This window comes from Chiloscyllium plagiosum, chromosome 18, assembly GCF_004010195.1.
Source record: "Chiloscyllium plagiosum isolate BGI_BamShark_2017 chromosome 18, ASM401019v2, whole genome shotgun sequence".
Taxonomy (NCBI): Eukaryota; Metazoa; Chordata; class Chondrichthyes; order Orectolobiformes; family Hemiscylliidae; genus Chiloscyllium; species Chiloscyllium plagiosum.
This window is the reverse complement of record NC_057727.1, coordinates 43,931,669-43,958,018: the sequence shown is the minus strand read 5'-3', so window position 1 is coordinate 43,958,018 and position 26,350 is coordinate 43,931,669. Positions and strand designations below refer to the sequence as shown.

General features: G+C 40.2%; 1 protein-coding gene across 8 annotated transcripts in view; it reads left to right on the top strand.

The window, feature by feature from the left end:
• The window catches only part of LOC122559079 (FERM domain-containing protein 4B-like), a 367,108-nt gene that overhangs the window by 239,953 nt on the left and 100,805 nt on the right, over positions 1-26,350 (top strand). For 7 of the 8 annotated variants that reach the window (XM_043708329.1, XM_043708332.1, XM_043708330.1 and 4 more), the window contains exons 6-7: positions 21,419-21,475; positions 21,864-21,886. In XM_043708329.1, coding sequence (XP_043564264.1) covers positions 21,419-21,475; positions 21,864-21,886 — 80 coding nt within the window. The other variant, XM_043708334.1, reaches the window with a different exon arrangement.

The following is a 26,350-nucleotide window of genomic DNA, read 5'->3' as shown; positions in this document are numbered from 1 at the left end:
GAATAGGAGAATAGAGCAGATGAATGCATGGCTGAGGAGCTGGTGTATGGGAGAAGGATTCACATTTTTTGGATCATTGGAATCTCTTTTGGGGTAGAAGTGGCCTGTACAAGAAGGACGGATTGCACCTAAATTGGAAAGGGGCTAATATACTGGCAGGGAAATTTTGATAGAACCGCTTGGGAGGATTTAAACTAGTAAGGTTGGAGGGGCACCTAGGGAGATAGTGAGGAAAGACATCAATCTGAGACTGGTCAAACAGTCAGGGTAGGCAGGGACAAAGTAGGACTAATAAATTAAACTGCAAGGGGCCTAACAGGGAAGGCAGATGAACTCAGGGAATATGGAGCTGAGGTATCATAGCAGTTACGGAAACATGGCTCAGGAATGGGCAGGACTGGCAGCTTAATGTTCCTGGATACAAATGCTTCAGGAAGGATAGAAAGGGAGGCAAGAGAGGAGGGGGAGTGGCATTTTTGATAAGGGATAGCATTACAGGGAGGATATTCCTGGAAATACATCCAGGGATATTATTTGGGTGGAACTGAGAAATAAGAAAGGGATGATCACCTTATTGGGATTGTATTATAGACCCCCTAACAGTCAGAGGAAAATTGAGAAACAAACTTGTAAGGAGATCTCAGCTATCTGTAAGAATAATAGGGTGGTTAATGTAGGGGATTTTAACTTTCCAAACATCGACTGGGACTGCCATAGTGTTAAGGGAGAGGAATTTGTTAAATATGTACAAGAAAATTTTCTGATTCAGTATGTGGATGTACCTATGAGAGAAGATGCAAAACATAATCTGCTCTTGGGAAATAAGGAGGGCAGGTGACTGAGGTGTCAGTGGGGGAGCACTTTGGGGCCAGCAACCATAATTCTATAGATTTAAAGTACTGATGGAAGAGCATAGACCAGATTTAAAAGTTGAAGTTCTAAATTGGAGAAAGGACAATTTTGGTCGTATTAGGCAAGAATTTTCAAAAGCTGATTGGGGTAGATGTTTGCAGGTAAAAGGAATGCTGGAAAATGGGAAGCCTTCAGAAATGAGAAAATGAGAATCCAGAGAAAGTATATTCCTGTCAGGGTGAAAGGGAAGGCTGGTAGGTATAGGGAATGCTGGATGACTAAAGAAATTGAGGGTTTGGTTCAGAAAAAGAAGGAAGCATATGTAAGGTATAGACAGAATAGATCGAGTGAATCCTTAGAAGAGTACAAAGGAAGTAGGAGTATACTTAAGAGGGAAATCAGGAGGGCAAAAGGGGGACATGAGATAGCTTTGGCAAATAAAATTAAAGGAGAATCCGAAGGGATTTTAGAAATACATTAAGGACAAAAGGGAAACTGGGGAGAGAATAGGTCCCGTCAAAGATCAGCAAGGCGGCCTTTGTGTGGAGCCACAGAAAATGGGGGAGATACTAAATGAGTATTTTGCATCAGTATTTACTGTGGAAAAGGATATGGAAGATATAGAGTGTAGGGAAATAGATGGTGACACATTGCAAAATTTGCATATTATAGAGGAGGATGTGCTGGATGGCTTGAAACGCATAAAGGTGGATAAATCCCCAGGACCTGATCAGGTGTACCCGAAAACTCTGTGGGAAGCTAGAGAAGTGATTGCTGGGCCTCTTGCTGAGATATTTGTATCATCGATAGTCACAGGTGAGGTGCCGGAAAACTGGAGGTTGGCAAACGTGGTGCCACTGTTTAAGAAAGGTGGTAAGTCAAGCCAGGGAACTATAGACCAGTGAGCCTGACGTTGATGGTGAGCAAGTTGTTGGAGGGAATCCTGAGGGACAGGATGTACATGTATTTGGAAAGGCAAGGACTGATTCGGAAGAGTCAACATAGCTTTGTGCATCTGAAATCATGTCTCATAAACTTGATTGAGTTTTTTGATGAAGTAACAAAGAGGATTGATGTGGGCAGAGCGGTAGATGTGACCTATATGGACTTCAGTCAGGCATTCAACAAGGTTCCCCATGGGAGACTGGTTAATAAGGTCAGATCTCACAGAATACAGGGAGAACTAGCCATTTGGATACAGAACTGGCTCAAAGGGTGGTGGTGGAGAGTTGTTTTTCAGACTGGAGGCTTGTGACCAGTGGAGTGCCACAAGGATCGGTGCTGGTTACTCTACTTTTTGTCATTTACATAAATGATTTGAATGCGAGCATAAGAGTTGGTCAGAGTATTGAGTATAGGAGTTGGGAGGTCATGTTGTGGCTGTACAGGACTTTGGTTAGGGTACTGTTGGAATATTGCGTACAGTTCTGGTATCCTTCCTATCAGAAAGATTAGATTTGATTAGATTAGATTCCCTACAGTATTGAACAGGCCCTTCGGCCCAACAAGTCCACACCGACCCTCTGAAGAGTAACCCCCCAGACCCATTCCCCTACATATACCCCTGACTAATGCATCTAACACTAAGGGCAATTTAGCATAGCAAATTCACCTAACCCGCACATCTGTGGGATTGTGGGAGGAAAACGGAGTACCCGGAGTAAACCCACGCAGACACAGGGAGAATGTACAAACTCCACACAGACAGTCGCCCGAGATTGGAATTGAAACCAGGTTCCTGGTGCTGTGAGGCAACAGTGCTAACCACTGAGCCACCATGCTGCCCCAATGTTGTGAAACTTGAAAGGGTTCAGAAAATATTTACAAGGATGTTGCCAGGGTTGGAGGATTTGAGCTGTAGGGTGAGGCTGAACTGGCTGGGGCTGTTTTCCTGGGAGCGTCAGAGGCTGAGGGGTGGCGTTATAGAGGTTTACAAAATTATGTGGGGTATGGATAGGATAAATAGACAAAGACTTTTCCCTGGAGTTGGGGTTTCCAGAACTAGAGGGTATAAGTTTAGGGTGAGAGGGATAAGATATAAAAGAGACCTAAGGGGCAACATTTTCATACAGAGGGTGGTATGTGTGTCGAATGAGCTGCCAGGGGAAGTGGTGGAGGCTGGTACAATTGCAACATTTAAAAGGCATTTGGATGGGCATATGAATAGGAAGAGTTTGGAGGGATATGGACTGGGTGCTGGCAGGTGGGACTAGATTGAGTTGGGATAACTGTTCGGCTTGGACAGGTTGGACCGAAGGGTCTGTTTCCATGCTGTACATCTCTATTACTCTATGACTTTATTAATGTCAACCAAGTGGCCATGTCTCCAAATCTAATAGGAGTGGTCTTCAGTCAGAGTGTCGCAGCATAATAGATTAAGGGCAATATCTGAAATCAGTCCAGCAGCTTAAGCTTGGTCACATGGTTGCTTGGGATGGTTATAGGGTTCGCACCTCTTATCTGGGGAATGAGGCATAGCTAGTCTTGCAGGTTTAGTGTTACTAGTCTGAGGATTCATGTTGTCAGTCTGCAAGCTACACAGAGATCAGTCAGTGGCCTGATCAATCACCAGACAGGGCTGTCTATCCATGTTTTTCAAGTGGCATAACCACGGTCAAAGTCAAAGGGGAGTCATCAGGGATGACTGCTGTGGTAGGGGAAATGTAGGAACTCAATTCTAGAGTTTGGAGGCAGTTTTCTAGATTATAGAGAGGAGAATAATTGTGAAGTGAGGAAGCAAAGTATGCATTTAAGGACACGGGTAATTGTGGAAACTAGGTGAATTTATAGTCACAATCTCCCTGCCGTCAATAAGGGATACAATGTAGTGCAGTAGCTGGCATGGTTAGGCTGTAGGCTACATTGGGCACTGGGAAAAAGAGTTGCACTCCCGTACACAGAGTTGTAAGATGGGATGAGGCTAAGGATGGGTAGCCTGTGTAGCTTGATGCCTAAGGAACAATACTTTTAACAATGTGCATTTGTAAGTGTCAGCTCTGCCTTGAGAAGCATTAGTTTTGGTTTCCCCTTCCACTACAGACTCAATGGGCTGAATGGCATGCTTTCACACTGGCCAGATTCAATGAATTTGTGGTTCGATGCTCAGGAATAACTATCAAATGTTGGACACTGTGTTGTAAGTTTGCAAATGCAGACTGGTTTGGTATGGTCAGTACCTTGCTAGTGCTATTTGATATGATCAGTCAGTCATTGCAACATTTGACCTATATACCTGACATCACACTTGCACTGAAATTCATATAACACATTACTCATTTGGGTGATAAGCAGAAAGTTAATTTAGCTTGACAGCAGCATTTTGGTATTGGTGTATACCACTTGCTGGCAATAGTAGCAATATGAAACAATTAGCTTCATTGTGCCTATTTCTATTCAACAAAATAGATGACAGTCATTTGCAGGACCCTGTGCCGACCATTAAGCATCAAGCTGCTTGGATTAAAATTTAAACAAGGCCTCACAGTTTTACTGCTAGTTCCTCAGCAACTCAAGTTATGTCTTACCAATTGAGTATGTTGCCCTATATTAGAAACACTATTAAATGTATATGAATAAGAAGGGTTTGGAGGGATATGGGCCAGGTGCTGGCAGGTGGGACTAGATTGGGTTGGGATATCTGGTCGGCATGGTCGGCTCTATGACTATGACTCTATAAAGATAAAGTTGCAAAGGTCTAACCAGATCATATGTTTGCTCTCTCATGAGAGAGAGATGATTGGTGCTGATTTAACCAGAGGGTCACCGCACCTCGGGTGAAGAGAGACATTGAGAAGGAGAGTCCTTCATAGAAACCTCAGCCAGTGCGAGAATTGAACCCATGCTGTTGGCATCACTTTGACTAAGTAATGTCACAATTAATCCTATATAGTTCAGAGTGTGTTGACTTAAATTGCTAACTTATGCAGCAAGTATATGTCCTGATGTCCAAGGTGACTGTTGGCAACCAATTCTAAAATGGACATAAGTAAATAACAAAGTCTGATCCTAACTTGAGCTAGCATCCACAAGTAGCACTTTCCAGGAAAGAGCACTGTAGTTCGGTTATGAATTTTCTTTCTTTCCGGAGTTGGATATAGCAGTTGCTCTCAGTGGATCAATTTGTAGAAGTCCATTAGCTTTTAATCATTTAAGAAAGCTAGATACTTTGTGTGGCAATGTATCAGTCAGTCTAATGACCATGGTTACTATGTATCCTCTGGTATGTCACTCTCATAGCCATTCTTTATTTAGGAATTGAGACAGTTAGTGCAATCAGTCAACTTGGCTGAAGCCAAGCATTGGCGGAAGTGGGTACTGCAGATGCTGGAGATTAGAGTCAAGATTAGAGTGGTGCTGGAAAAGCACAGCAGGTCAAGCAGCATCCGAGGAGCAGGAAATTGACATTTTGGGCAAAAGCCCTTTATCAGAATTCCTGATGAAGGGCATTTGCCCAAAACGTCAATTCTCCTGCTCCTCGGATGCTGCATGACCTGCTATGCTTTTCCAGCACCACTCTAATTTTGAAGCCAAACATTGTTTCAGCTTGATGTTCATATTCTTTTTTATATTTCATGGAATGTCACTGACAAGATCAGAATTTTTTCCTATTCCTAATTACCTTTGAATTGAGTGGCTTCTTGGCCATTTTAGGGGGTAGTTAAAGCGTTCACAACATTGCTATGTGTCTGGAGTCACCAGACTGTTTAAGGGTGACACATTTCCTTCCCTGAAGGACAGAAGTGAACCGGATGTGTTTTTGTTAACAACAATGGTTCCATGGTCACCATTACTGAGACCAGTTTTACAATTCCAGATTTATTACATGCATTTAAATTCCAACAGCTGCAGTGGTGGAATTTGAACTCATGGCCTCAGAGCATTAGCCTGAGTCTATGGATTACTGCTCCAGTAACATTACCACTACTCCATTGCCTGCCCCTCATGAAATGTTCCTGAATGTAAGTACAAGTCTCCATTTAATAAAGTATGTATTTTAAAATTTAGGAATAAAATATGTATTTACTCCGCTTGATACTAGTAAATGACTTAACTCTAATTATTGAAGCTACTTTTCCAAGGAGCTTTTGATTTAGGTTAAAAACCAACATAGGAATGTGATGATATTTGTAAAATCAATCTACAAGTTGTACAGCAATATAATCTAATTTGCTAGCAAGTTATTTAGAGACTTCTGACAGTTTTAAAGAATGGAAATATCAGGCTCCTCAGTGCCCAGTTCATAAATTCAGCATCAGTGTCATGCATTTCAGAAACCCCAAGGTTCTACTTCATTGGTTTTGCTGGAGTCAGGTGCTAAAGTTGATCTCACTGCTCCAAGTTTTGGAAGTTTCCTCACTACTTTTACTGTCTAGTCATTCCCAGTGATCGATGGGAGACTCCCAAGTTGAGCTAGGCTCCAGGCTGTGGCTAGGCCCAACGCCTGCATCAGTAGCTGAGTGTTCCAAAAACCTCTATGGAAATAAGGTTTTAGACTTTAAGATCTGGATACTTTCTTACCTTTTGGCTCTTTAAGTTTTTATTTTGTTTTTTTTTTCATTCTGGTTTTTTTAACCAAGATGATGCCGGAGAACGGTGCTTTTGTACACTTTTTACTGTACTCATGTATTCATATACTTAAGTACACCTGACACTAAAATCTAATTCAAATTCATGAGAAAAAAGATCAGATTTGGTCATGATTTCTATGATAAAATGCTGTCTATGCAGAATGTGTAGGAAGAATGGAACTTCAACTATGTACATTGGAGTTAATATTTAATGCAGGATGGTGTTAAAAACTTAACACAGAAAACACTGCTGAATGTTATTGTTATTCCAGTTGATAAAAGTCAGCTTTTCACACACAGGTTTTATTGTTTCTGACTATTGTGTAGCAATTTTGCAGAAATTGAGACATTTAATAATGCTAGATGTTGATGAAACATTTTTGTTTGAATTCACCCTTCATTTTGTTTGTAGTTTGTTGTTCTTATTCAGCTCAAAACTATTAGTTCTTGTTTCAGAAAGCCTTTTTTTAAAATTATTCTTTTAGTGAATTCCCAGGTCAGGTTTAGTATGATTAATTGTAAAATGAAATTCCTCCAGCACTTCCTCTGATAATGCATTTTAATCCCAGTGTCAGAAAAAAGCATTTCCTAGTACTTTGGTGTTATTTATTTATCCATTTACCATAAAGGTTATCACTCGAGTATTTCTAAACAAGTTTGGCATTCAGGAAAATTTAGGACAGTGGTTCCAGATGCATCCCTGCTAAGAACTGAGTTGAAACCATAAAAACTCTTGTAACTTTGTCTAGTTACGATGCACCTACAACTTGTGTTTAAATAGTATCTTACACCGAGAAAAATGCCTCAGTGTTTCATAGAAGCATTGTCAAAAATAGATACTGAGCCAATATGCTACTAGATACATTTTTGAAGTGGTACAAGACAAACTACACGCCACTGTCCACTGGTGTCTGCCAAGGAGAGGGATGAGATCCAACTAGAAATTTGTCAAGACTGAAGTTATTGACTTCATGCCCACCACAAACTCGAATCTCAAACTACCAATACCACCTTCCTCCCTGGCAATAGTTGGAGCTGAATCATTCACTTAGTGTTGTATTTGACCCCAAGCAGAGTTTTCAATTATATATCTGAGTTGTCAATAAAACCTTCTATTTCCACTTTGTTATGATCGCAGCTGATGTTGTTACTGGATAAGTCAGATCCCAGACTGAATTGGTTGATCATATTTTTCTGTTTTAATGAGGTGGTTTTCACTTGAAGCACAAGCACACAATGCTATAGATTTAGTTTTAACAATAAAACAAAAGTTTATAATGCAAAAGCAATGAGATAAAATAGATTCAATTTTGTATATTTATATGCGTATAGTTAACACTTTAAAAAATTTTGAAATATACTATCCCATTAATCCAGTATGAATGAACTGAATTAGCTTTATTGTCACTTGTACTCAAATGAGTACAGTGAAACATTTATAAGTTACCACTTATGGCATCATCTTAGGTACAGGTATCTAGGTACAGATTCTTCAGTACAAGTTCTTAGGGGAAAAGAAAGAAAACTAAAGAAATAAAAGTCCAACAATACAGATTGTAGGAATAAATTAGAAATTAGAGAAATAAAACATTCAGAACAACAGTCCTTCCAACACAATCCATGCTGGCACCTAACCTTCAGCCTGTGCCAGGCCTTGACTCTAGATTGCACTGTGCTTCACTTTGAGGCTCTCAAGGCCAGGAGACCACTCTGGAATCACCTCAGATGTCCATACCAGGCTGAGTGACTGTCACGCCAGGCCAAGAAGATGCCTCGCTGGATCTGCGCTGAGGCTAGGAGGTCAGGACATCTTTTCCAAGAAGATAGAAGAGAAAAGTGACCTACTCCTTCGCCATCTTGGAAAGGAATCAGTATCCCATTACTATATGAAAACACCAGAGAAAATTCCCTTCTCTTTTACAGTTATAGGGTTTAGTTTAACTTTAGCTTCAGATCCCCCTCTTGAGAATCTGATAACTTCTTCCAGGAGCCTTTGTATAACTAGCTTAGATTTTCTTATCTTCAAATAACTCCTTCAGGATTTTAACCAAATACTTCTAATCCAGAACATTAAATCTAAATACCTTACACTGAGGTACTCTAATTCCTTACAGTTCTAAACTATCTCCCATCTTTAGGAGCAACTATTTGCTCCTTTGGCACAACTGCCAAACTTAAATCCAAAAGCTTTTTTTCCAAACTATGGGTATTTTCTATAACCAAAAGTAAAACAAAAAACAATTTCTGATTTTCTAACTTAAAAAGCCCAATGCAAAATTGTTTAATTTGTCCGTTCATAAATTCTTCCAGTTGAAGCAATACCACTTAATTACCAGGAAGTCTTTCTCTAATAATGCGTTTTTAAAGAACTCACCATGGCTATATAAATACCATAAGTTAACCATTAATCTCCTTCACTCAGACACAAAATTCATATCCTACTAGTTCAAAATCCAAGCATCCAAAATAAGTGATATTAAAATATATATGAGTCCCATACCTTACATCAGAATGTCTGTGTCTGCTCTGCCTCAGCTTAAGTGATGCTAAAAGTGTCATTCAAACCTTTGTTTCCTCTCCATTAGACTATTACAATACATCCCAAATTCCACCCTTTGCATACGTTAGATTTTCCAAATTTCTGCTACTCACCACCCCTGTATTGCTGACCTATATTGGTTTTCATTTGAGCAAACCCTTGACTTTGATACTCTCCTGCTTGTTTTCAGTTCCTCCATGGCTTTCCTTAGCCTTATCATTGTAACCACCTCAAGCCCTATATCCCCCTAAAATATCTCCTCTTTTGGGGATACTCAGATTATTTCCTTCATCATCTTCATTTCTGCTTTCGGTTTTGAGGCCTCAACTTCTGGGATTTTGTTTCATAAATCACTATGCCCCTCTGTCTCTCATGTTCTCCTTTAAAACTGTTTAAAACCTACTTCTTCATGTCACATTAAATTACTAAATGTCAAACATTGCTTTGCAATGCTCCTGGAAAGCACCTTGGATGATTTAAGACGTTAAAAATGCAATTTATGTACAAGTTGTTGTCACCTTGTCACTCCAAGTTGGATTTAAATCTCTGTGCTAGTGATGAAGGATATATTCCCCATCCAAATATAAAAGATTTCAGACTTTTTCTTCCTTTTAAAAGGAACTGGTAACATTAAGGCAGTTGAGCAAGTGATTTTATTTTCTTTAAAAAGCATTCTTTCGCATGCAGATGCCCATTTCAAATAAAACCTAAGCATGAGAATGTAATAACTCCGAATGAGTAATACTTCAGAGTACATGGCAAAAGTTAAAGTACTTTCCACAGCTCTACGAAAGAGACATATATCAGAGCTACGACACTATTGAATAATACATTGATTTTCCATTCCCCTTGTCAAAAGATAAATGCAACTGTTTTGGATCATGTTCGGGTCCATTACATAGACAGTGCACATTGCTAAATTCGTAATGCTAATGTCTTTGAAAGACTGTTTGTTGAACTTTTTTTTTGTCAGTACAAATATCTGAGGGGATTACAATAATATGTCCAAACTGTGCATCCATAAAAAACTTTACCATACAGCTTCAGCGGATAAAGTATATCCTGCAGCAGACAGCATGTTATTACATATACTCTATCAGGGAGGAGAAAGTGAGGACTGCAGATGCTGGAGATCAGAGTCTACAGTGTGTTGCTCAGAAAGCACAGCAGATCAGACAGCATTTGAGGAGCAGGAGAATTGATGTTTTGGGCATAAGCCCTTCATCAAGAATGAGGCCTTTTTTTTAGCTTGACAAGTTCATCACTGGATGTTGTGCAATAATTACAGCAAGATATTGAATATGACTGTTTGGAATTTTGGCGTTATTTATGCTTGTAAAGACCATTTCTTTTTATTTGTCTGTATATTTGATTGTGAACTGAAATAGGAAAATGGCTCTTTTCGAACTTTTACAGCACTTTTTTAAAAGCAGGTCACCTGTCAGTCTTTGTAAGGGCTGTTTACTTTGTGGCTTATTGAAGCAGTGGGGGAAGTCTAGTTGCAGATAAACTAGAGCCAAGAGGTGTGTACAAATGGAAACTTTGTCTAGCAACAAGTAGCTGATTTGTCTGGGGAATGGTGACCAGTTGTTGATGGCAAAGCCCTGCCTGCCACAACTACATGATTGGCTCCCGGCTAGCTGAACAACGTTTGGGTGTGAAGGTTTGGGCAAAAAACATCAGACCTCCAGCAAGGAAAGAGCCATTCTTCTTTTTGCAATGAAGGAAAACCTTTAGCCTGAGAAAAGTCCTGTTTATTTTCCCTCATCAGTTCCTGCAAGCCTGTGGTCTCTGACATTTTTAAGCATTATGGTGAGGTCCTGGGGAATGTTGCTGAACAAAGAGACCTTGGAGTGTAGGTTCATAGTTCTTTGAAAATGGAGTTGCAGATAGATAGAATAGTGAAGAAGGCATTTGGTATGCTTTCCTTTGTTGGTCAGAGTATTAAGTATAGGAGTTGCGGCTATACAGGACATTGGTTAGGCCACTTTTGGAATATTGCATGCAATGCTGGTCTCCCTCCTATTGGAAAGATGTTGTGAAACTTGAAAGGGTTCAGAAAAGATTTACAAGGATGTTGCCAGGGTTGGAGGATTTGAGCGATAGGGAGAGGCTGAACAGGATGGGGCTCTTTTTCCTGGAGTATCAGAGGCTGAGGGGTGACGTTATAAAGGTTTATAAAATCATGAGGGGCATGGATAGGATTAATAGACAATGTCTTTTCCCTAGGATGGGGGTTCCAGAACTAGAGGGCATAGGTTTAAGGTGAGAGGGGTAAAATTTAAAATAGACCTAAGGGGCAACTCTTTCATGCAGAGGGTGGTGCGTGTAAGGAATGAGCTGCCAGAGGAAGTGGTGAAGGCTAGTATAATTCCAACATTTAAAGGGCATCTGGATGGGTATATGAATAGGAAGGGTTTCGATGGATATGGGCCAACTGCTGGCAAATGCGACTGGATTAGTTTACGATATGTGGTCAGCATGGATGAGTTGGACTGAAGGGTCTGTTTCCATGCTGTGCATCTCTACGGCTCTATTAGATCACCTTTTGAATTAAATTGAATTTTGAATTTTTGAAGCACAACCTGAGATCTATCCAAAAGAAAATAATGAATAAACAGTTAACTTTTAATATTGTAATAATTCTAAAACAAAGCATAGAAAAGTACTTATTTTCTTCCTCGAAACAAGTCTCAAAGTGACACTTGTGACAACACCTTATCTGCTAGTGCTTTGAAATCTGGGTTGTAGTTTGTGACTGCTTATCATATACAGCCCATCAATTAGGTATCTGTGAGGAGGGTGCAATACTTGGGCTTGATTAACTATATTTTGGGAGGATGCCGCCTGACTGAGGTCTGTGGAGTCAAAGTAAGCTTTCACTTTAAAAGAACAGGATGATAGGAGTAAGTATTTTCTCTGTTTACATGTCCATAGAAATCATAGACCCTTGGTCTGACTTTCAGCTCAGTACCATTCTTCATTGTCTGTTATCAAGCCCACTGCTTTGTAAATCAAAGACCTGAAGGAATTTGGTCTCCAACCCACCAATGTCTACTTGACAGAATGGATTTGAGATACACATGACAATTTGTTCCATCACGCCTAATTCCTGACCGCAGACCCAGTTTCAAGATGATTAGTGCTGTGGCAGCATTCAAATGTGGCAAGTCTATGTCCTATTCCTGCAGTTTACAGTTCTGCTCATTTAGTTATGACATTATATCTGTAAGGAATCTGAAGTCAAACAACTGTGCATTATCTGACAGCTCACTGCACATCTCGTTTTTTGAGTTAAGAAAAGTGATGATTTGAGGATCTAAAAATTGTTATACGACCTTCCCCCAACTTAATCACCTCACATAAGCATTGAGGATTAGTTTTACATAAACTGCTTTGAGTTAATCAGATATGAATTTAAACAAGAAATACTAAAGAGCTCTTGCTTGAATTGAACTTATATCATTAACAAGAAACTGCATCATATGAGGAAAGTCCGTAACTCACTAATTCTGGCTGATGAATTATTCACAGAGAATGGTGATTCTCAGTAATAGTAACCATAATCGACTGTGATTAATCATTATAAAATGTCTATTTGGTTCAGTTCAATTCTATCCTTACTCAGTCCAGCTGTGTAAGCCTATTTACTGCTCAATAGCAGGTGTGGACTCACTCTGTAACAACAAAACAAATAATAAAGTCAAAATTTGACTTTCATTAGAGGAGACGTTTTGCAAGTTATGGCTTAGTCAGCTCAGAGGGTGAAGAAGTAAAATAAACTGAAAGTAGATTCTTTCCTGTGCCTCTTGAAGTCCACCTCTTGATGGATTGGCCAAAATGCTATAGTGACTAAACACTTAGTGATGCTTATGGTTTGGATCACTGCACACTTCTATTGCTGTTGTATCTTACTGTAGGCCAGATTCCACAGTAGTGACATCTTGAACAGTTGCATACATGCAACTGTTTGAATAAATTGTGACCTCATTTTCAACTGTCTGACTTTTCTTATGGCTGGGAAGGACCAGAGCAAAAGGAAAGCTGCATTACTGACAATTACACGCAAGCTGAGAACTCAAACAGTTGACATCCAGAAAAAATAACAGCTTATCACAAGATAACAGCATATGAGGGAGGTTGTTCCAGTTGGCAAGGCTCATTGTAGCATCTGCTGGTTCTTAAATTATTCAAATCATTTCACTTCTACTATTCAACTTAAAGTTTACTTTACCTGTTAATGTTAAGCATGACAAAGGCACGTGTGATATCAAGTCAAAAATTATACATTTAAATCGGTGATCCCGTGCTTTATTCTCACATTCTTAAGTAAGATATCAGTTTACTTTTTGCATACTTAATCTTAATTTAATTAAATACATAATTTCACATACTTCTAATAGTAGATTGCTCAATCATGAGTCATAGGTCTAGTTACTTCAATTAGTGTCAGGACTGATTTGACTGATGGAAAAAATTACCTGCTTATTGGTTGGTGATTTTTCTGACCAAGGTTACGTGGCTCAGTGATTCACGCTGCTGCCTTTCAGCATCAGTGGCCAGGCTCGATTCCAGCCTCGGGGGACTGTGTGGAGTTTGCACATTCTTCCAGTGTCTGTGTGGGTCCCCTCCAGGTGCTCTGGTTTCCTCCTACAGTCCAAAGGTGTGCACATTTGTTGGATTAGCCATGAGAAAGGCAAGGTTACAGGAAGAGAGTGGAGGAACTAGATCTATGTGGGATTCAGGGTCAGTATGGACTAAATGGGCCAAGTGGCCTCTTTCGCACTGAAGGGATTCTGTGATTCCAATTGAAGCCTGTTCCCAAATACCTTCATCAAAGACAACCAAAGAGAAATATACTTGAAGTTGCAGGCCTAGACACATGCTTTTCCTATTCCACTTCCTGCTATATTTCTGGATTTAAATGACCTGAAGGCACTTTTACAATGAATGAGGAAAGCTAAGTGTGTAAAGTAAGTGAGGAGATAGTATGCCAGCTTAGGAACATAGGTGGGATGCCAGGTAAGTGGGTGAATAGGTACTGTTGGAATGAGAGGATATTGATTCCATCAGGCCTGAGTCAAGTCAGACCAGAGCTTTTGGGGAGGGCCGGGTTTGAGGGGGGAGGGGGGGGGGGTTGGTGGTGGGTAGGTGTGCAAGGTCCAACAGGATCAGGTCAGAATGGGCTGGGATGTGTGAGGGTTGTTGGGTCAGCGATATCAGATTTTAATCCTTTAACCTTTCCTGGATAACTATGAAGCTTTCAAGAGCCCAATATCTCTGAATTCTTCAACTTCAATGGACTTTCTTGGAAATTTTCCACACCCAAGGGAATTTCATAACAAGCATTGTACAGAATAACCAGGTACCTCTGATCACTGCAGCATACAGTTTGATCAGGATGTCCTCTGACTTGTATTCCACTGTTTTCCATTGTACATTGCTGTATTCTATTGGCATTGTAGATTGCTGTTCTGAACTGATCCATTATTTTAAGCACCAATTCTAATAATGCTCCTATGTATTTTTCAATTACCTTCTTAGCTCTTCCAGTACCGAGCAGTTGCATTATCATTCTGTTGTCACGAACTCTGAAGCACCTGGAGAAATTTTCAACAGTTTTTTGGTTCTGATAACGTTCTTGTCATTCTGCTAATGGACTGTAGATGAGCTGTCATCAGCCTCTTTCTGATAGACTTATGAACTGGCATTTCACAAGACTATAACTCATATATAATCACAAGTAAAATCAGCTTTCTCTCAACAAAATGAAATAAACTTGAATAAGATCTGATTAACAAAAACTGTTTTATTTACCAGAGATTTTACTCCCCAAAGAAATCTCTGCTGCAATTATTAAAGGCATCTCATCAATATTCACTTTGGGAAAATGTAAAAACATACAATTATAATTGCATATCCTGTTTTTGAACATTTTCATTTCAAAAACGATTGCTGATGATGTAATTGTTACTGAAGCTCCAGAATTGCACAGCATGAGGAGGTGGAAGTTCAATTCCCTCACATTGTCTGGTTCAAAGAATCCTCCCAGCCAAATTCCCTCAATCATGTTATTAACACAGAATATTTCAACAAAAATCAAGTTGAATCCATAGCAAAAGATCTTAGAATTCCTATCAGCAAACACTGTACTTGGTCATACTGCCAAATCAGTTTCGATCAAGCCCTCAGAATTCAGTATGAATCTGTACTGCATTTTTAAAATTAAGATGGTCAACCCTTTGTGGGGATCCTAAGGTCTGGCACATCATTAGATATCCATATCTTTCTAAGTGTTTGAACTGGCGAAGCAGAGCCGGTCAGGCAGCATCTGAGGAGCAGAGAGTCGACATTTTGAGCATAAGCTGTTCATCAGGAAGTTGATTCCCAATGAAGAACGTACGCTTAAAATGTCGACTCTCCTGCTCCTCGGATGCTGTTTACCCGCCTGTGCTTTTCCAGCACCACACTCTTCGACTTTGATTTTCAGCATCTGCAGTCCTCACTTTCTCCGACAAATTTGAATTGCTAGCATATTATTTATTGCTGTCCATTAATAAAAATGTGCTCTGCACAAATATAGTTTTACCACAGCCAACAAATGACAAACTTGCATAGATATTGTACTGCACACAATCTCAGATGGTCTTTGTGTTCTCCCAAATTGCATTTCAGCTCTTGTTAAATGTGCAAGCATGACAAAACTTTTGCACATAGCAGATTTAATATTCCTGTTAAGGATCATCATTGTTTCTTTGTTACAGTATGAATGCTTACTTCTAACAAATTTCTCCCATCAATTGAAATTATTAACCCATTTAAATTGAGATTGCCAACTGTAATTTATATCCTTTTCATTTTTAAAATGGACACTAAAGACAAGCCGTTTCCTCTGGAGCTGCAGTCTTCCATGATTGGCATTGCTCCTAGTAGAATAATACTGTAATTATGGCACTAACAATCAGCCAATTAAAAAAAATGTAAAAGAGGCAATCCCTACTGCTTGAGGGTCATTTAAATTGTGGACTTACTGAGCAGATTGCAGCTGTGTGTTCCCACCCTACAACCTGACCCTATTTTCCTGTCACAGCATGATGCAATGCAATCTAATCTGACAATGATCTTACTTAAACTGGAAAAAAAATGTAAAAGCAAATGGAGCAGATGAAATATTTTCCTCCAGCACTAGTTACAAAAAAAAATCATTTTTTGTTGAGGATCAAATCATCCACAATTGAGAATATGTACTCCTTTCAGAACACCATCAATATTTCAGGCACAAAAGCAAAATGCTGTGGATGCTGGAAATTGAAAATAAAAACAATACCCTTAATTTTTCAACAGATCTGGAAGGACATATAGAGAGAAATAGGGATATATTTAAGGTCTTTGTCCTTCTTTCAAAATGCTACTCTTGCCAAATCAATTCTGAGTGCTTCTAAAATGCTGCCAATACCATCCAATGAATGTGAACAGTTAGCTAATGAGTGTTACCTTGGATGACTCTCCTAAGGTGATGTGGTTCAATGAGCTGGAAATGTGTTGCTGGAAAAGCGCAGCAGGTCAGGCAGCATCCAGGGAACAGGAGAATCGACGTTTCGTGCATAAGCCCTTCTTCAGGAAAGGGTGGTTCAATGAGACAGACAAGGTCAAAGATTGCTCAAATGAAAGTGTACACCCAACTATTACAAACAATCCACTGATATTCCAAGATGTATCTCTCTCAGAACACATTTAATTAAATTAGGTTTATTGTCACATGGGTGCAGGGAAAAGTAATAAAAAGTTCAGCAGTACAATCCTTCAAGCAGTTTGTGGCTGAAAAATGTGTTGCTGGAAAAGCAGAGCAGGTCAGGCAGCATCCAAGGAGCAGGAGAATCGACGGGCTTATGCCCGAAACATCGATTCTCCTGCTCCTTGAATGCTGCCTGACCTGCTGCGCTTTTCCAGCAACACATTTTTCAGCTCTGATCTCCAGCATCTGCAGTTCTCACATTCTTCAAGCAGTTTGTGCCAGGTTTCCCCTCCAGTCCGTGCCACCACCTCACCTCTGCGCCAGACTTTGCCTCTAGACCACACGAAACTCAACCTTACACTACACAATGCACACAACTCCGTTCCGGGCACCAAGCTCCACTGCAGACAACAACCCATCAAGCATCGAGCACCACCACAGCCAACAACCCATCTGTCACCACAGCCAACAACCCATCTGTCCCCACAGTGGGCCACTTATGGATTTGAGATACAAAGTGACATAGTTAGAGGATCTTAGGAATAAATTACAAAAATAAAGAAATAAAAAGTTCAGCATTACAGTCCTTAAAGCAGATCATACCAGACCTCCCCTCCAGACTGTACCGGGCACCAAGCTCTGACGCAGCCAACAGTCCAGCGACTTCCTGAGTCCAGGCTCTGGGCCTACCAAAGGCAGGAATCTTCAATCCGGGCGTCAACACTGCTCAGGCTTCTTCACGATGTCAGAAGGTGAAAGCAAAAGATGGAAAAGGAGGAGAGAAAGAGAAGGCTGCGGCCAACCTGGAGCATCCAGACTCAGGAGTCCTAAACCCCCTACCGTGCCAGCACCACCATCTTGGAAGATGGAAGAGAATTTCTCTCTGCCCTCGTTCTGGAGATCAGCAGAGTGTACTGCACAGTTCATCATCCTTTGGAAGAATGTACCTGGTGTTTCCTATTTCATTTCTATCATGTAGTAGTTACCACATTTGCTTTACGTGTGAAAGCACCCTGGTTCAAAGCCAACCAGAAGCGTAATTTGCTGGTGTCATAATGGACGACCAATTCCTGGTTTACCCCTCACTGATAAATGTAATTTCAAAGCAAATCCCTGAAAGGCCTAATTCTGTTGCTCTCCACCATGGCTCAAAATACATGGATCAAAACCTGAAGGCCTCAATCATTGTGACATTTTCAGCCAATTAAGGTATCCATATTCCAAAGTGCCGGACCCATTAGCTGCTCATTCAGTCAACAATAGGAATGAATGGATTTACAGAATGAACCTCTTGACTCACACTTTCTTAGTCACTATGGCCCTCATTCCTGATGAAGGACTTTTGCCCGAAACGTCGATTTTCCTGCTTTCAGATGCTGCCTGACTTGCTGCGCTTTTTTTCACTATGTTTACCTGTTATCCAGAAGACAGACCCAAACCATACTGTAACTGGTACTGAGGAAACAACAGAAACTGAAAGAACTGCAAATGCTGGAAGTCAGAAACAAAAACAAAACCAAAATCAGGAACGACTGCAAAAGCTCAGCAGGTCTGACAGCATCTGTGGAGTGAAACCAGAGCCAATGCCCCGGGTCCAATGACCCCTCTCCAGAACATGGGTTCAGAAGAGTTGGAAGAAGGTCCCAAAATGTCAACTCTGATCTCCTTCCACAAATGCCTCCAGACCCAGTAAGCAACTGCTGACAAAATGACAAATGAGCTACCAAGTCAAATTGTACCGCTCTTTATCTTTAAGTCACAGAGGAACAGGAAAATCTAAACAGAGGGGGGAAAGGAAAGCAAGGCACATGCTCCTCTGGTGAAAAACCTTCTTTTCTTATTCAGTCAGCAAAATGAGCCAGGAAAGTGAGTCAGATGCCAGAGTCCAGACACCTCAAAATTGGATAATTATCAAAATATAATAAAATCTAATAATTTGACTACAGCTCCTTCAAATCAGTTTTATTATTGGCACGTGGCAACAGGACAAGAATAAAAAGGGCAGTATGGGAGCAAGGTAAAGAACTAAAAGTCAGGAAATTGGAGATCATGGGTACAAACTGGACAGAGGTGTCTGCGAAGTGATCGACCAACCTGCATTTGTTCTCCCAACCTGGAGTCGAACACATCATTAGCAGTAGATACTGCATGATGAATTAACTGATGGATAAATGAATTGCAGTTTCACATGCAAGGCATATTTAACTGTATTCTTAGATGTTGCGTGGAAATGGTGTTAGATCACCTGTGCCAGGATAGCAAAGTAGAAAGTGGGTGCTGGGTGTTGAGAAGTGGATGTTACAGAAGGAGTGGCCTCATCAGAATTCTGGAAGGGGAGGGAAATGGAAGCTGTGTTTGATGGAAGCCCATGGGATTGAAGTTAAGGGAAAGGGGAACCATATCATTATTGGTGGTATCATAAAAAGGGAAAGGGATGAGAGGAAATATACAAGAAAAGATATGGATATGCTTCACCTGCGAACTGTGTGGGCATCCCCAGTTGAGAATGAAGAATGATACATAATATTGCTGATACAGAAGTTTGCATCATCAGATCAGGTAGTGCAGAGATGGAGAAACATTGAGAATAAAATTAACTGCCCTGTCAAGGAAGCAATACATTTGGAAATATAGCCATGGAAATCAGTAGATTTATGGTAAATATTGGCTATATCTGCAGAAATTGAAACCAAGAGGTTGAGGATTGGAAGAGGAGAAGATGGATCAAGTGAAAATGAGAGAAGACTAGAAATTAGCTGGCAGCAGCAAAACTGTTTGCTAAAGGACTGAGCAACCTATGCTGGATTGGAACAATGAACATTCCAATAGGCCACAAAATGGCAGACAAGACAGAACCAATGTGAATATCCAAAGCAACACCTATTATAAGGAAACAATCTGGAAATACAATATACAGTAAATTAAACAGTATAATTCAAAAAAGGTACGGGAGCAGAGGGACTTCAGTGTGGGGACTTCAGTGTGTAACTGCACAAATCATTGAAGGTGGTAATTCAGGTTAGATTATAAAATAAAGGAGTGGATGTAGGCCATTCAGCACATCAAACCTGCTCTGTTGTTCAATGAGATCATAGCTGATCTCATAATGCTCAACTCCACATTCCTGCCCTATGTTGAACCTGTTTGACTCTTTGTAGCATCCTCACTAATTGATTATCATAACATTACAGTCCCCTAGGCTTTATTAATATAGGTAAAGCATATATTGTTTTGTAAATGTATAATTAATTTATAACATTTTTAAAAGTTGCCATTATTTGAAATGCAAATCACACCAGTTTCTTGCGGTACGGTGTGTTACTACTACATTTAAAATTCTACGTAATATTTACCATATTCTTGACGAACAGCCAGAGAGATTTTGAATTATCCCTGTTCTCAGGGTGCACCAAGCAGTTCCCAATGAAATGAACAAAAGAGGTCAAAAGGCCACAAGGAGAGAGATTGAGTTGAAGGGAGAGGGTAGGAGTTGGGATGTTAGGTTGAGGTTGTACAAGGTGTTAGTGATGTCTCTTCTGTGTTCAGTTATGGTTGTCTGTTATAGGACGGATTAAGCTGCAGACGGTTCAGAAGAGATTTACCAGGATGATGTCAGGAATGGAGGGTTTGAATTATAAGGAGAGGCTGGATAGGTTGGGACCTTTTTTACTGGAGCTTAGGAGGTTGAGGGGTGACCTTATAAAAGTTTGTAAAATCATGAGGGGAGTTGATAAAGTAAATGGCAGGTGTTTTTTCACTAGGGTGGGGCATTTTTTAAAGTGAGAGAAGATTTTCAAAAGCCAGGACGAGCATTTTTTAAAGAGTGATTTCTGTGTGGAATGATTTCCAGAGTGGTGGAGGATGTGGGTAGAGTTATAATGTTTAAAAGACATTTAGAAAATACGTGGATAAGAAGTATTTGAAGGGATATGGGCCAAGTGCAGGCTGGTGGGACTAGTTTAATTTGGGTTTACGGTTGGTATAAACTGGTTGAACCAACTAGGCTGTGTCACTGTTGTATGACTCCGAGAAGGATCGAAGTGAAGGGAAAGGGTAAGATGCCAGGCGAAGGCAGAATACTGCAGACTGGTCACAGTCCACTTATTACTGGCAGACTTGACTGAGGCCAATATTTGTGAACTTTTGAAAGTCAAGAGACGGCCTGCTCATGCGAAAGTGTAACTTTCTGCTTTGTAGAGCGAATACGGTGATGCATTAGCCTCCTTGCCCTACACAAAAGAATTACTGTCTTCTCAAACCCCACTGGCTTCTGTCTCCGAGCTTGCAGCTCATTGTGTGCATGTAAATGAGGCGTGAGCGGAAAACTCGTTAAAACTCCCACCCATGGTGTTTTCAAAAGGCGAGCCCGGCACTGTAGTGACTATCCCGTCTCTTGTGGGGTGGAAAGCAGCTCTTGACATGGCCACTGTCTCAAGACTGCCCTAACCGAAGGCGGTGGGTTGTAGCGGGCAGTGCACACCAGAAAAGTGGGCTCAGAGTGTTCCGTGGCTGTAGCGTGTGGGCTTTAATCTTTGTGTTTTGTGAGTGGGCGTGAAGTCGGCTGAGTGCGCTGGAAGCTTTGTCAGTATCGGAGAGTTTTGTAACCACCCCTCTCCTCCTCCTCGGTTGTGTTAAAGCGGGAGAGTCCGGTTGTCCGAGCTCCCATTCGCTCGCAGACTGCTTACTGCCGGATGGTTCAACTCCTGTCTCTGTATTTCCCCACAGGGCGACATTGAGGTGGACAGCGAGACGGCGTTCGAGTTAGCTGCGTACGTGCTGCAGGTAAACAAGCTGGTGCTTTCAGTGGGGCTTGTTTCCTGGTTGCGACAGCGTGCATTCCCAGGCGCTGGAGCGGACTAACAGCGGGCACTGTGCAGGAGCCGCCTGCCTTCCTTAGCACCGGTACAGCTCCCCGCCACTGCGTTATATTCTCCGGGAGTTGCTCAGTGCCGCGCCATCTCTCACCTTGTGTTTCTTGTTGCTTGGGGGGGGGGAACAGTTACCAATATCCGCATTGGACTCTTACATGCAAATCCAGTCCGGTCGGCTGTGCTCCAGTTTACTAAATCAACAAATTAGAAAGTTGGCAGTTGTGAATTTCTGTTTTGTTTGTGTTTTCTGTTCAAACACTGAACCTGCATTGTCCTCTTTTTTTTTCCCAATTCCCCAGGAAAAGAAAGGCGATTACATAAGGTAAGCAATTAAAAATATATGTATCTGTTTGTGTTGAATTTACCCACAAAATTAAGTTGTGGAATGAAAACTGATTAGAAATTGGTGTATTTTTGTTTGTAATTTTCAAAGCTCCTTTTAGCGTTCCAACTGGATTACGTTTTTTTTTCCTGTATGATCGTTACTCAACGGCCATTTACATTATTGGAGCATTGATGTGAGTTACAGCAGATTTCTTTTCCCAGTTAATGTAGGCGGAAGCAATGTCATAGACTCGGCCTGTTTCTTTTTATGTGTCAAACCTGCAACAGCCCAGCCTCAAAGGTGATAAATACACCACGGCGGTCGAATTATTTGTCAGCTGCTCGGTTTGTAAGCTTTCTGTGTAGCTTTCTCTCTCTCACGCAGCTGCCCTGGTGGGGCCTCCCACTTCATACACTTGACCTCTCGGTTACTGGGAGGCTGCTGTATGAATTGGAACTGCTAGTCAAGTCTGCCTACCACTGAACATTTGGCACATTTATCCTTAAACATTCCTACACGACGATGATAGTTTTTAAAACCATAATTTCAAACTGCTAATTATACGTGTTTTTGCTGCCTGAACTGCTGTGCTCTTCCAGCACCACTAATCCAGAATTTGGTGGAGAGAGAATTGGCATGAGATTAACTCCTTTGAAACAGTGTCCCTCACCCCAAACTCAGTATGTTCACCATATTAAACTGCTGCAGTCCTGTTAAACACAGGATTCTTTTTCTTTGCCAAAATTGTGCTTGGAATTGAATTGGAAAAATTCTGCTTTATAGTCAATAGTGATGTTGCCACCATATCACTTCCCTGCCTTTGCATGTATTTCTGGCCATTTGAAATCAAATTAATTAAGTAAACACTACATCATTTGAAAACACCTGAAGGTCTTTGTAGTAGTCTTGGAAAATACAATAATGACTGTCACACCCTGTTTGTGTTGGGGCGTAGTTACAAATGGATTGTATACACAGCAAAATGGTGCTTGTAACAAAGGTTCTAACCATTTAAGTTTTTTTTTAATTCAAATACATCAGAAGTTGGAACTTGTAATATTTAAGTTTCTTCCAAACCTAAAAAGAAGTATGGAAAAAGTCCTAAAGGTTAGGAAATAGGTTCAAACAGTGATGCAGTCTTGTCAGCTGCACTGCTGGTTCAGAAGGGTTGGGGCTTCAAGTCCCATTCAAGAGATTTGAGCTGAAAAACATGGGCTAACACTTCATTACTGCCCCATCAGGGACACAGGCTTCCAGATGTCTTGCTAAACTGAGGCACCAACTGATACCTCGGGTGGAATGTTAAAAATGGTCATGGGACAATTTTTTTTTTTGAAAAATGAATGAGTTATTCTGTGTCCTGGCCAATGTCTATTACTTAGTTAAAATCATCATCCAAATGCATAACTTTGAATTCATTGGAACAAAGATAAGTGCATGGGGACACTGGCACCTGCACGTTCCCCTTTAAAGACACTCATCACCCGAAGATGGGAAGTATATAGTTAAACTTCGTTGTTGGGTAATAAGCCTGGAATTACAAAACCCTCACCCCAAACTCAATATGTTCCTCAATATGCTGCAGTCCCTAATAAGGTGACTTGTCACCACCTTCTCAAAGGCGACTTGGGATGGCCAATCAATGCTGGTTTTTCCACCTGTACCTTGTGGGGAGAAATTGAATATTATCTTTTTATTTTAAATCACACTGCTATTTGTGGGAGTTAACTGTATGCAAATTAGATTCCACACTTGTTGCATTACAACAGTGACTGTGCTTCACAAAATATTTCATTGGCTCTGAAGCAGTTGAGGATGTCCTGCAGTCTGGAAAGGCTTTACATAAATGCTGTAGACTCCACACTTGTGGAGGAGTCGCTGAAAGATCCCATGCTGCATCTGAAGTTGTGGAATATTCCACGATAACAAGGTATATTTGACTGGATTCTGGAGCATTACTCTGTTATTGTACTGGCACAGCAACTCATTTAGTAATGAGAAAACTCAGTCTAAAACTGTAATGGGATTTTGTAAGCTTATTCAAGTATAAGATAACCTCATGGCATAACATAAGCAACTTGGTTTATCATAACTAACAAATGTTTGTAAAGTTTAATATCATGGAGTAGATGTGTAAGTTGTGGGGAAAAATACAAGTTTATTTATCAATACCTCTTGGACTCCTATACAACACTTTTTTGTTGACTGAGCTGCAGAAATGAATTTGGATAACGGAACATGTATTTGTTGTACTTTGGATTATCTTTAAAATTGCAGGACATATATGCCAATTGTCCAGGTGCAGTTTTTTACGCGTGGTATCATTTTCATTATGCATATTAATTTAAAACCTAAGTAACATCACCTGGTCACTAGTACTTTGTTTTTCTGACTATATTGATACTTAATTTAAAAACATGAGTTTATTTTGCTTTTTTTTTGCTGCTTTGTAATGCACACCAATATCTGACTGCTAATTATTTGGAGTTAGTTTCATCATTCTCATTTCCCATTCGTGTTCAATCGCTAATGATTTATGCTTTGTATGTATGGAGCATTGCTGGAGTGAATTAATGACATGATTTTGATTGTGATTGTTCCAAGTTTTTCATCCAGTTAAGCTATTGGAGGAGACAAAGATTTAGATTAGATTCTCCATAGTATCGATACAAGCCCTTCAGCCCAACCAGTCCACACCCACCCTCCAAAGAGCAAGCCACCCAGACCCATTCCCTTACCCTATATTTACACCTGACTATGGGCAATTTGGTATGGCCAATTCACCTAACCTTTGGTAATTGTCACTTATACTCTAACTTTTACCCTTTGTAAACAATCCCTTGTTTCATTAGCAACAAGTTGATAGAATGTTTGTTTACCCAAAGTTTTGAATGGGTAGTAACGTGTTGTCACGAGAGGACCCAACGGAAATGTGGCCTTTTAAATCCACCCTTTTCTTTATAAAATGAAAAAGAATTGGCAGTCTTTTTTGATCTATTTTTAACATCTACCGCAATTACCAATGATTCAAGTTGTATACTTACAAGCACCTTAAGCTTGCAGGCAGTGTATACTAACATCACCATGTAACATAGGATCATTGTTCTGTTGATGCTTTTTTTTTTATATAGTATTGAGTTGCGCACATTAGTGGTGTTCAATTTTTCTCTTGCTTGTTGGCACAGATTTCAGTGTTTGACTGTTTCATTTTATGTTGCACTTTAGGTGTTAGATTGTTGAAAAGAATGTTTTTATTGACAAAATTGTAACTGATCTGCATGAGCCACCTTTTTTTCTATTTTATTAAAACGAGTCATACGTACAACATCAGAATAATTTAAATGGAGAAGTGGAACTAATTGGAATGTTGCATGCCTTAGTTTGAATCCACTGTATATTAAATTTATTTCTGTAGTGATTACATGCTATCTGCCTGGAAGTTGAATTATATAATCCCATTCATTTTGTTAGATCATAATTTAGGAATATACACCAATTTAATTCCTTGACTCTGAAAAAAAATTGGCATCATGGTGTGCTCGTACACAGAATCATTAGTCTGCACATGCTCTTGCAGGAGCGATCTGTGGTGCGTTTTCTATCTCCATTTATTTTCATGTTCTGTTTTTTTTTGAAGGCTGTTACAGAAACAGGGTGAGGAAGACAGCTTTAATCATTATGTTGGGTCGTGTTCCAAATATTAACAACTTGGAAAGGAGATGTTTTCCCATTTTTCTTGATTTTTGTCAATCACACTAAATCTATGCTCATCATAATTTTAAAACCTTATTAAATCTTCTTCTTCTCTGCTCAAAGAAGAATAACTAGCTTTGTCAGACTATCCACGTATACTCCCTGGAGCCATTCAAGTAAATCTCTTCTGTATTCACTCCAAACCGTACATGTTCCTCCTAACACGTTGCCCATGTACACACATTTGGCTTAAAACATGAAAAGTGGAGCTGCTGACAGTAGATGTGAAATAGGTTAATACTTTTTTGATGGTGTGTCTGAAAGTGGTGACTGCGAATGCTGGTGCTTAATTATTTTTTTATGGTGAACATTCTCGATGATTCGCTCTAATGTCTGGACAAGCGCAATTTTCGTAAGCCTCTCTCAAAAAAAGGCAAAATATTTTGGATCAATCAGGAAAGTAAGATACCCTTTTTACAGTCAGGTTGTTCCTGGGTATTCAACTGCCAATGTAGTATTTTTACAATTACTTGTAATAAGGAAATGCAGCAGGCAATATGTACAGCAAGGTGGTATGAATGACAATATGATGCTGACATAATATGCTGAAGGGACATAGCTAACTTGTAATTATTGGGCAGGAAATAAAGAACATTTCTCTGCTATTTCATAGAAATTGTAGAATCCCTAGAGTGTGGAAAAAGACTATATTTGGCTCAATTATTCCACAACGACCCTCCAAAGAGTTTCCCACCCAGACCCATTCCC